Here is a 12,831-nt window from a genome sequence, read left to right on the forward strand (position 1 = left end):
AGCTAATAACACCAAAGATTTTCTTTGCTAGGTTATCTTTTATACATTAATTATACAGAAGAGCCTGCTTAAATGGATACTCTTGCTATAGAATGTTTCTTTTAAGAGAGGGTTCTTTTCCTTACTCTGCACTTCAGTTGGGAGATATTATCAGAGAGTTATCAGGGAGATAAGTTGATATAAAGACAAAGTTTATTTCATTTGTAGTAGAAGCTTCTTCATTTAACTGACCAGTGAATCATCGTTGTATAGGATACTGCGTCACTGCGATACAGTCAGATCACCCCCGTATTTAACCCATGCTATAGTTTTAAATCAGCTATCCATGAAAACTGCTGTAACTTTGCAAATTTTAAGATAACTCTTATTTATGCATCTACCACACTGTATAAGGTAATATAGCTCAATAGTCTTTTGCTAGATATTCATTTTAATAACATTCATAAATAAATGTTACCTAGTGTATAAAACCAACTCGAGAATCTTTCATGTTTCTCTATAACTCCTTTGGAGACAGCTATCCCCAAATAACTATGTAGAGCAATATGCATTATTTTTCAAACTTAAAATATTTTTATTTTATTTTTCTCTAATTTTTAGGTACAGTTTGTCTGGTCTTATTGGTGCACACATCTTGCATGGATGACAACTGAATTTTTTCCTTTAAAAAATGTTATTTTTAAATCAAGATGAGAAGAATAAGCAATCAAGGGATTGAGCTGCGTACCAGTGCCGTGCCTGGCTTGTTATTCATATGATTTCATTTAATCTTTCCAACTGGGAGCTAAAATAGTCCTGTTTTCAGTCAGTTGCCAACAACTTCCTTTCTATTTGCTCTAAATATAATGAAAGAATGGGAAAATCTAGTTATTTTCTGTTTTGCGTGTATTTTTTTCTCTCTTTCTTATAGCTTCCCTAAACTTGTTTCTTGTTTATGCAAACAAGTCCTCTTTTTCCTGAGTAATTGTTTTTCACCTTTCAAGTTATTACACAGCTTTTATCCAGTCCTAGCTTTTGCTGTCCTTCTGTCCACGTGCACAGCTGGTGCATCAGTCACAATTATGGAAAGTGAATTCTGTTCTCTTGGTAGTCATTGCTGCTACCTAATTTGACGCAGGTCCCTCTTGTTACTTAAAGTTTTTGAAATCAGTCTTTCTGGAAGTTCATTTGGTTGGTTCTCTTCTATCCTTTGTTTGTTCTCCTTCATCACTTCCAGCTAGATTTTCCTTTCCTTTCAATGTCAAACAAATTCTTACATTTCATGGTCAGCAAATTTGATGCTTGTATTCATTGGATCCAGTAAAATAAATTCCAAGGTTTTCCTTAATGCTACACACACACGTACATGCCCGCACGCACACATGCTACATTAAAATAAATCAATGTAAACCATTGTGATTCTCTTTCAGAAACATGATGGCCATTTCACTGTCATCCAGTTGGTCGGTATGCTCCGAGGCATTGCGTCAGGAATGAAGTATCTTTCTGATATGGGTTACGTTCATCGTGATCTAGCAGCTAGGAATATATTGGTCAACAGCAACTTAGTATGCAAAGTTTCTGATTTTGGTCTCTCCCGGGTGCTGGAAGATGATCCAGAAGCTGCTTATACAACAACTGTAAGTTTACATGTCCTTTTCCAATATAGATTGTTTACTTGTATTGTTTTTAATATTATAAGAATAATTCTGTTTTTGTTTTCCTAATTTTCTGCTCACACTTGTCATTTTCCAAATTTAACATCATCATTTAGTTGAGAAGTATTTGCTTTATCTGAGTGCCTGGTCAAAAAAACAAAACAACAACAAAAACCTTCATATATTTGACTGTTTTCTTTCTTCCATTGTACTGGGACTTTCATATCATGCTTGAGGTCCAAGTCTTGATTGCCCTCACAACAAATCTGCCTTTGCCTGAGGTATTCTTGATGTTTAATAATTATCTCTTTTAAATGGAGTTCTGTATAGGCCAATGGTGAGTCAATTAAGTCAGTGCTAGTGAGAACCAATGGTTATGAAATGACTTTTCTTTTTTTCCTCACAGCAAATGTTATGGAATGACCTGATCATACTTGCAAATAAACAAGATAGGTTTCTCTGGAGATATATAAGTACACTCTAAACTTTTTTTCTGAATGACACTTGGGGAGAATGTGAGCAGGAATAAAAGGCTAAAACTTTAGAACCACACTATCATCTGTAGATTATAGATCTAAATTTAACTCATGAATAGTTTAAGCATTTCTGAATTCCCCAAAACCAGTTCATTCCATTGACCTTTTTGGTTATTGTTTCAAGTATTTCAGTCTCAGAGTCTTTCTTCAGCTATCTGAAAGCTAATAATTTGTAAAACTACACAATATTCTGTTATTTTTCCAACAAAACCTTCACCATTGACTCATTTGACAGTCACCTTCAATGAAAAGTAAATCAGTAAAATTATTCAAGAGGAGAGGTTTTTATCCTCTCCTCTTTCTCTAACCTTACATATTATTGTAGAAGAGGCAAATCCATTATTTAGTTCCCTTTTATTTCATTTTCTATTAGATTGTTTTGAAACTTCACTGTATTCAATTACTCCAAAAGAGGTGCAAGTTTAATATTATGAATGAAACATATTATGCCCTTACTATATTTGCACTGAGGAAATGCTCTATATTACTTTATTGATGATATTTTCACTAATTTTTTCCAACAAAGAAATATAGTGCTAAGGAAAATCTTAATCTCTGAGAGCCTGACATATAAGGTAGCAGTATCTATTGATCTTTTAATTTGACCAAAAACCTTCATAAAAATAAAAGTCTATCATGCCTGAAAATAGTATATATATATATAATAATAGGAAAAGCAGTATTTCCAACTCCACAATAAGATATCATCTCACACTTGTCAGAATGGCTAAAATCAGAAACGCAAGAAACAACAGGTGTTGGAGAAGATGTAGAGAAAAAGAAACCCTTGTGCACTGTTGGTGGGAATGCAAATTGGTGTAGCCACTTAAAAATAGAAATACCACATGATCCAGTAATTCCACTACTGGGTATTTAACCAAAGAATATGAAAACACTAATTCGAAAAGATATATGCACCCTTGTTTTTATTGTAGCCTTAATTAAAATAACCAAGAAGTAACTCAAGTGTCCAATGGTAGATGAATGGATAAAAAAGGTGTGGTATAAACATACAATGAAATATTACTCAGCCATAAAAAATAATGAAATCTTGCCATTTGCAACAACTTGCAATATTCTTCAAAATTTGGGTTACCCTGCCAGTTTGGGTTTTTTTTTAAAGATTTTATTTATTTATTTGACAGAGACAGAGATAGCGAGAGCAGGAACACAAGCAGTGGGAGTGGGAGAGGGAGAAGCAGGCTTCCCCTCGAGGGGGGAGCCCGATGTGGTACTCGATCCCAGGACCCCGGGATCATGACCTGAGCCGAAGGCAGACGCTTAACAACTGAGCCACCCAGGCACCCGCCAGTTTTATTAGTATCTTAAATTTATTTATGAGCTTCCCATTTTAAAAAGCAGTTAAAATATTATTTAATAGGAATTTCAAGTATATCATCTACACAAAGAGTGTAGTAGTTATTTCCTATTTTATGCTTTATTTCATATTATTTTGTTCTTTTAGTAGACCATATTTGTTGGAATTTTTATAAATATTATATTGCATATAATTTATATAATAATTTTAAACACTATTCTCCAAGGTTGGAAATAATATGCATAATAGAAAAATCTTATCTACATTGTCTGTAACTTGAAAAGTTGCTTCAAGTTATACATTTATAAAAAGAAAAAAGAAAAGAAAAGAAGGCCTTGAAAAAAATGAAAAAAAATTATACATTTGCATTCATCTGATGATGAGTGATGCTAAGCATCTTTTCATGTGTCTGTTGGCCATTTGTCTTCTTTGGAAAAATGTCTGTTCATGTCTTCTGCCCATTATTTGGGTTTTTTTGGTGTTGAGTTGACATTGATTTATTTAAATGGGAGAATGACCAAACACATGCATGTTCTTTACATTTTGGAAATTAACCCCTTATCAGATATGTCATTTGCAAATATCTTCTCCCATTCAGTAAGTTGTCTTTTTGTTTGCTGATTATTTCCTTTACTGTGCAAAAGCTTTTTATTTTGATATAGTTCAGATAGTTTAATTTTACTTTTGTTTCCCTTGCCTTGGGAGACATATCTAGAAAAATGTTGCTACTGCCAATGCCAAAGAATTATTAGCTGTGATCTCTTCTAGGATTTTTATGGTTTCAGGTCTCACATTTAAGTCTTTCATCCATTTTGAGTTTATTTTGTGTAAGGTATAAGAAAGTGATCCAGTTTCACTCTTTTGCATGTAGCTGTCCAATTTTCCCAACACCACTGTTGAAGGGACTGTAATTAAGAACTTTTTAAAAAATACATCAGAAATACTTAACGGTTCAAAGGCTCCCAGGGTACAAAACATCATACTTGACTTAATAATGAATATGACCATTTAATATTTGAAATAGCAACACTCTTACCTTCAAAGAGCTATTCTTTTACAGGGTGGATTCATGCTTTCTAGCTATCCAACACATTAAATATTGACATACAGTCCTGAAAAAGAAATATGGAAGTACCAAAAAGCAGAGGCCTGGAGAAGACTTAACAAAAAGTTAAAATCTGGACCAAATATTTAAAAATTTCATTAGATAGACTGTTACGGAATTTAGATAGAGGAAAGAGAAAAAGGAAAGATATGGAAATTTGGGGAAGTGAATGGACATGTTGATGGAAATGTGGACAGTTTGGAATGGTGGGGGAGGAACAGTGGACAACCCAGGTTTCTAAGGAATAATTGCAAAGTTAGTTGGGTGGCACTTCAAGAAATTTGAAGGTTTTCTATGGCAATTAAGAGACAGACATTGATTTATTTAAATGGGAGAATGACCAAACACATGCATGTCTTAGAAGATATTATTGACAACAGTGTGAAGGAGGGAAGGATTGAAGGACAGGAGGAATGGTTATAGGAAACCAGTTAAGGCATTATTGTTATAGACCAGAAAGACCATATGGCTTTAATTAGGACAGTGGCAATTGGAATAAAGAGGAAGGTAGAGAATTGAAATATACATATAAATATACAATTTACAAGACTCAGTAACTAATTCGATATGAATTATAAGAAGGAAGAAGGATTTAAAGATGGCACCAATATTTTTAGATTGAACACCTAGTTGAATGAGATGCTATTAATCAATTCAGAGGATCCCTGTTAGAGATGGTCTGGCTAATGGCATTAGATTACAAAGCAAAATTATAACAAAGGGTCACAGGCAGTCTGTTTCAAAGTCATCAAGATAATGGCAGATTGAGCATTGGCATTCTGTTGCAGTTGTGTGTAAAATGTTTAGGACTTTGTATAAAATGTACTTAGGCTCCAAATTCTTTTTGTATTTCCTTTAAAAGAAGGAGATGTTAGAAAACTTTACTGCCTGTGAAGGCGTACTTCAATTCAAACAAACCCTGTATAACAAAATACAGGAAAAGAATAGTCATTTATATGAAATTATTCTGTTTTATAAAACCATTTACATGAAAATAACTTTAAAGAGCAAGCTCCCTTGATACATTTTTAAAGTATAATTTTCTTTTTAAAGTGTTATCTATATATAACTTTCTTAGAACATATCTTTTATCTTAAACGATTTTGATTTTTTCTCTTACTGTGTAAATATAATTGTTACTTCCTCATTATTTATAAATGTTTTTATAATCTGCATCAGGAAGGGTTTGGAGGAAAGGGAACCTTGTGAAGGGTTTTAAAAGCAGGAAGACATCATGGATAAAGATCTGTTTGTAGTCTTTAAAAAAATAATTCTTAGAGTAAAAACACACTACATGGAAACTATCCCTTCCTAATCAAAATAGGAGCAGAATAAATACACATTTTCCAGTAAGATGACTTTGCCAATTTATTTATTTATTTTTAAAAATTTTATTTATTTATTTGACAGAGAGAGACACAGTGAGAGAGGGAACACAAGCAGGGGGAGTGGGAGAGAGAGAAGCAGGCTTTCCGCTGAGCAGGGAGCCCAATGCGGGGCTCGATCCCAGGACCCTGGGATCATGACCTGAGCCGAAGGCAGAGGCTTAACAACTGAGCCAACCAGGCTCCCCAAGAACATATTATTTACATTATAAAATACACTAAAGTAAATAGAAGAATGAGATTTATGATAAATAAAAGTAGAAATTCTAGTATGTCTTCCTACAACTTACGAGTGTTTTACATGTTCTGTTTCAGATCTAAGACCTATTCATTCAGCATGTACTCAGTAGAGTTTATTATGGAGTTACCATATTTAAGGTCCATATTGGTTTCCTTGGAGAGCCAATAACGAAAAATAAAGGGATCCTTGAGCATGGATAAATGACCACACAGAGAGAGGTCCAAGAGCAACCAAATACAATAAAACATGATAAAACCACTAGGTGTGTGGACTGCCCAAGTGGGCAATGCAGCATGAAAAGCAACACTAATAGAAGCAGATTCTTCTGGTAAGCCCTGTGTTAAAATACATCAAGCCTTTGCAAAGGGACCTTAAGAACTAGTAACAGCATGAAAACCAAGAAATGTACGTGGAGGCTAAAGACAGAAGGACAAAAATGCACAAAAGTAGGATCTAGACAAGAACTGAATTCTTGCTTTTACATGCCAATTCTACAAATAGCTTATCAGGCATTTAGTGAGGGAAGATTGGTGAATGATTATGAACTACACCTAACAATGCATACACAATTATTGATATATGGCTAACTTAATCATACAGTATTTACTGAGTTTGAATTGTTCTCATTTGATTACATGGTCTTCTGTCTGTTTATAATTTAGGTGCTGAGAAATCTCTTCCTTTTCTGAATCTTGATGCACATTCACATGGACAACCGTTTTATATCCAGTTCCAGGGGAGGGACTCTCTCTCATTTGAATATTGCTAAGCAACCTGTCTTAAACTTACCTTGAAAATGATAAGACTCTGCTCTCAATTGTGGAAATGAGGTCCTATTTACCTAAAAAGAACATTAAAAGATATATTATGGCTCACACTGATCTGTTTTAGGTATAGGTTTTATTTTAAATATCATGGTAGACACTGTATGGATTTTTTTAAATTATAATGAGTAACTCCTTTTCTTATATTTTGAAGATCAAAATAAAATGGAAGAATTATTTTATCACAGTATCTGCTAAAAACTCTAAGATTCTTTGACTCTTTCAGTTGTGTTCATTTTATGTTTGTTATCCAAGGCAAATTTTGCTTTTTTCTTTGACAGCAACAATTCCATATAAGTACTTTCTTAGTGGAAATACGGAGACTCATAATTGACAACACATAATCCGCATAATTACAATTCTGTTAACATCTTAATTCTATTTACTTTGCATTCATAAGACCTCTTCCAAGCTCCAACTCTTAACTTCCCATATTTTATGTAAGATATGAGAAAAGTCAAATCTCTTATCGATCTAGAAATTCATGGTCTATACCCAACGTGGAGCTAAGTGTGGCAAATAATGGAGCAGCATGAGGGGGACTTACTGTGTATTCCAAAGTTTGGGGAAATCTAAATAGCCTTCCTCCTTTACCCAATTCAAATGCTTACAAATTGGCTTGACTTTCTGAAGTGAATTTTTAAATCTTAAGGCATGTCTAGCTTTAAGAATAAATATTGTTGATGAAGGTGAGATAAAAATCATTTTAGATCATTCACTATTCTGCCTTTAGTGCTTTAATATGAGTAATTAAGATTTGCCTGGAGATCATGCTAAACCTGTTAATAAAACCTAGAGTTTTTACTCATTTTTGTATATTTTAAATAAAAGAGTTACTGTAAAAAGTTATGCAGTAAAAAATATTTTAAATGCTTTTACTTAAAAGCATATAATATCTGATGCACTGACTAAAAGAACTTGTATGGAGAATGTTTCTAATTTCCTAGATTTTGAAAAATAAAACTTTATCTTTAGAAATCCTACTACTCTGTCAAGTCATGGATAGTAGAGGTGACATTGTGCTAAGATATAGCATTTGGTAAAATGCATCTTATTCAAAGTCTACTCTAGATGAACTAGGGCCAGCCTAAAGAATGATTTTTATTTCAGTTGTTCTCCAGATCTAGCCAAGCTAAAAATGGAGGGGGTATGACTGCTTCAGGCACAAAGGCAGACCCTTAGGTAGATGATTGTGAAGCCTACTAGCCCCCCAAAAAGTGACATACAAGGACAGTCTCCTGCACAGAATTCACTGAAAAATTAAAGTAAAGGAAATGGCAATTTCTTCTAGGCAAATGTAAATTCAGTAGCCTGAGTATAAAGGAAAAAAGTAAGAAAAATAGCAATGTTATCAGAATGCTGTAACATGAAGATTTAAATAACTTTTTTTTTTCAATAAAAAGATGACAAACGAATAAACCTTGGAAGAATGAAAAATGATAAAATCCTGGTGAGAAGAACCAAATTCATCACTAAGAAAGGAATTATGCCATTTGGGAAAAACAACTAAATGACTCTTGACAAAAAAATAGTTCTCACTTGGCAGACACTATGATAGCAGTCAATCAAAATCAGTCTAATACCGAGACCATTACAATTAGCTGAAGAGGAAGAAATCGATATGCCAATATTACGTTTCCTAATTTCAAAGGAGAAAACGTGCCCTTGAGCCAGCAAGTGTTTGTGACGGACTAACTCATGAGAAGAAAACCTTTCAGTTTTTTTTTTTTTTTAAGATTTTATTTATTTATATGACAGAGAGAGACAGCGAGAGCAGGAACACAAGCAGGGGGAGTGGGAGAGGGAGAAGCAGGCTTCCCGCAGAGCAGGGAGCCTGATGTGGGGCTCGATCCCAGGACCCTGGGATCATGACCTGAGCCGAAGGCAGACGCCTAACGACTGAGCCACCCAGGCGTCCCTTGTTTTGTTTTGTTTTTAAGATTTTATTTATTTGTTTGACAGAGAGAGACACAGCAAGAGAAGGAACACAAGCGGGGGAGTGGGAGAGGGAGAAGCAGGCTTCCCGCTGAGCAGGGAGCCCGATGTGGGGCTCGATCCCAGGACCCTGGGATCATGACCTGAGCCGAAGGCAGACGCTTAACGACTGAGCCACCCAGGCGCCCCAAAAACCTTTCAGTTTTAATTTACCTTTGTCAATATAAGCTTTTTGTAAAGGAAATCCTAATGATCTAATGTGTAGAAGCTATATCCTCAGAAATGAGCGCCTCTACACTTTGAGCGCAAATGCCAGAAAGCACATCCCCAACAGTGGGGACAAAAGGGCAACAAAGCTTTATACTAAACCAAAGAGAACATGTGTTAATGCAAAGCAAGAGCCTTCTTCAATAACTGTTCAAGAGGTGAATGCCACACACACCAGCTTGGATCACAGGCTGAGAGACCCAAAATCTGAATGATAGGTGTCTGCAGTGGTGGTATCAGAAGGACACAAATTTTTTTGAAATGTACAGTGGCAGATCTTGAGCATAATATGGAAATGGGAATCAACAATACCAGAGGAAATTAATATTTAAAGAATCATTTCCTGAAAAAGCCTCATCTCTGAAGCTTAGGAAACAACAGTTTGTGATCATTGCAGAGCTCTTTGTAGTAAAACAAATGAAAAAGATTGGAAGATTATCGGACACAGAGGAGAGAAGTGCTGAACAAATAGATAGCTCTATCAGAAATCTGGAAGACAGAGAGGACCATCTAGCTAAGTAATGCATCCCATTAAGAAGCCAAGCCACGCTTTGGGAAAATCTTCATTTGCCATTTGTGCAAAGCATCTACAAAAACAAGTGCTCTGTTGTTCCAATATGCATTTTAAAGAAAAGACCCTGAGGATTTAGACCTGGAAAGGCATTATTGAAGATAAGAGACCACTGAAAAACTTTCTACTTAGCACTCAAGAGTTGGTGTGTGACTTTCAAGTAACTTGTTTCGTTTTGTTAAAGTAATGAATTCCTTTAGATTTGTGTAAAACCCTGGAGGACAGGAGAGTTATCGTTTACATTTTTCAAAGGCTTTCCAGCACCTAAAATAATATGCTATTTAATGGCTGCTTCATTAATTGCTGATAATTAAAACAGTAAGAAAAGGGTAGAAAGTGACTGAAACTCTAAGAACATTTTTTTCAGTAAAATTACATTTATTTCTTCTCTGATATCACTGTTAATCACAACCCATCAAATAAGTGAACCTAAAATAATCCTTAATGCATCAGAAAGAGATGAAAAAATTGCAGAAGAAAGCAACAACTGTAACAAACATTGAAGCACTTACAACAAAGAGTCACAGAGGGGAAAATATTGTTTTTTAAGTCTCTGAACACATCCCATGGAAAGCTTTGAGCACAAAAGGATGCCTACAGCATAGATAAGATACGAGACAAATGGTTCATAAAATCACATAATACGTAAAATTTTAATACCTACAAACATTTGAAATATATCCAGTCCTTCTAACCTAAATGCTAATCAATGGCGAATAATCAAATGCCAGTCACAGTTCCCAAAGTATTCAACATTCACCTGATGATTAACCAAGAACCACAGGAAATACCAGGGGCTGTTTGTTGTTGTGTTAGCAACATCCAACACTAATTCAGAGTTAGTCTCCCTGCTCTCAGTGATTTTAGAACAAACCCAGACTAAATGGATTTACTGAGAAAGATCAATCAGCAGATGTTCAGCAAGCAGAAAGTACAGTGCTCACTGGCCCATCTTGTGCAGAAAAAAGACAAAGACAGTGAACACAAAGCTGCTGACTTTAAACCTAGAGTTTCAAAGATACCACCTGAAGAAATAAAGTCATTACTAATGCTTAATTGCGAGTTTCATCTCTGATGTTGAAAGAATGCTTTTTTTGTTGTTGACAATAAAAACTAGAAAGACATTACAAATGCCAGATAAATCACATGAAAGTTCTGTGGAAAAGCTTAGTTATTCCCAGGGTAAAAATCTTCACATCAATGGCAAATAAATTGAAAAAGGTTATCAGTTATTTATACTGTTTCTAGTCGACCCTGTTAGCTGCCTACTCAACCTCTCTTGTCATCTCTTCCTTGCTGATAAAATCTTTAAATCGGGATGTTTGTAATGAGCTCAGGTCTAAGAAATAAATCATGATTTATATAAGCCAGTTATATTTATACCATTTTCCTTTGACACTTAAATTTTACACTTTGGTCATTCTTAAAGGGACAGGAAAGTGAGAATGACAACTTCTGGAAAAATTCCCGGTTGAGCTCTACCAGAAACAACATTGAATAAGGAGCTGTGTCGTACTGGCCCTTGCTTTTCTTTTTTGCCTTGAATATAGTGCTTAGAGCTGTGACAGCCATCTTTCAGACGTGAAGCAACAAGCCGCAGGCGACAACCCCAAAGCTGAGGATGGCCAAGAAGGAAAATCAAAAGAACCTAGTTCATGATGTGGGGATATCGTACAGTAGCGGGGCATTTGACCACAAACAGCCTGGTTCTCCGATGAAATTGTTGCACTTCTATGTCAATACAACCATTTGTGGTATTCAAGTGGAAACCACTTACTCCAGTTATTTGCTTATAATTTAATTAAATGCCTTATTTGCTTGAGTTCCTGAGAATTGGGCATTCTATAACTCTATGACTTGTAATCCAATGACATTCTGATACAGTAATCAATAGATAGAAAACCTCCATATTAATAGAGAACATAAATAGAAAAATGACGAAATGAACGTTTAAGTAAAATATCACTTCAGTCATACAAACTGAATAAACTAAGCAGACTGTAAATATATGATTCATTTGAAGATGCCATTTTATAATTTATTCATTTAACATATATTTCTTAATATTATTAGATAACAAGTTGGATAATGGAGCTAAAAGTGCTTAGGATCTGGGAAGAGAACAGACATTAAGTATTCATGCTATTGAATGTATAGTTAAAATCTGATATTTATACAGCACATGTGTACTGAGTACTATGTGCCAGATACTGTTCTGGGCATTGGAAATATTCCAATAAACAAGCTTTTCTCATGGAGTTTACAGTCTTGAGCATGGTGGAAACAAAAATAATGAAGTTGTTTTTTAAAAAGGGAATCTCCTTTCAGATAGTGATAAATATTAGATATATATTTTTTATTTTTTTATAATTTTTTTTTCAATAAAAGTGAGTAGCTACCTTGGAAGGCATGTTCAGGAAATACCTCTTTAATGAGGTGCTATTTGAAATGAGACCTTAAAATTATAAGGGTATGAGCCAAGGGAAGATCTTTAGCCAAATGTTCTCAGATGAAAACAAATACAGATCCTAAGGTGGGGACAAGCTTGGCATATTTTAGGACTAGGAATAAGGTCAGGATGGTTGACACATTGAGAGATAAGTAGGAAATAGGGACAGAGGGGCCAGATCCTACAGAAACTCAAAAGTCATGAAAAGAAGTAGACATTTATTCTAAGTACAAAGGGAACCCACTGGAAGATTCTAAGCAGGTGATAGCATAACAGAATTTGCATTTTTAAGAGCTCACTCTGGCTATATTTGGGAATGAATTAATTGTAGAGGGTCCAGGGGCGAGAGAGCAAGGAGACTCATTTACACCACCCTAGACAGGAAATAATGGTAGCATGATATAAACTGGCAATAGAAAAAATGAAGAGTGGTCTGGAGACTTGGGACATGTTGTGTAAATAGCTTTGCCTAGATGTATGTGTGTGTGTGTGTGTTTTAAACAGATAAGGAAATTGAGGCCCAAAGAAATGAAGTGGTAGAGGGCACCTGGGTGGCTCAGCTG

At 34.9% G+C, this 12,831-nt stretch overlaps 1 protein-coding gene across 1 annotated transcript in view; it reads left to right on the forward strand.

Annotated features, from left to right (window-relative positions):
- Positions 1-12,831, forward strand: part of EPHA6 (EPH receptor A6) — an 833,569-nt gene that overhangs the window by 730,356 nt on the left and 90,382 nt on the right. Inside the window, exon 14 of the mRNA XM_064580423.1 lies at positions 1,410-1,619. Within this exon, the coding sequence (XP_064436493.1) occupies positions 1,410-1,619 (210 nt within the window). The remainder of the gene's footprint in view (positions 1-1,409; positions 1,620-12,831) is intronic.

Source organism: Mirounga angustirostris, unplaced genomic scaffold (assembly GCF_029215605.1).
Source record: "Mirounga angustirostris isolate CCGP_5_RB_7025 unplaced genomic scaffold, mMirAng1.0.hap1 SCAF_1, whole genome shotgun sequence".
NCBI lineage: Eukaryota > Metazoa > Chordata > Mammalia > Carnivora > Phocidae > Mirounga > Mirounga angustirostris.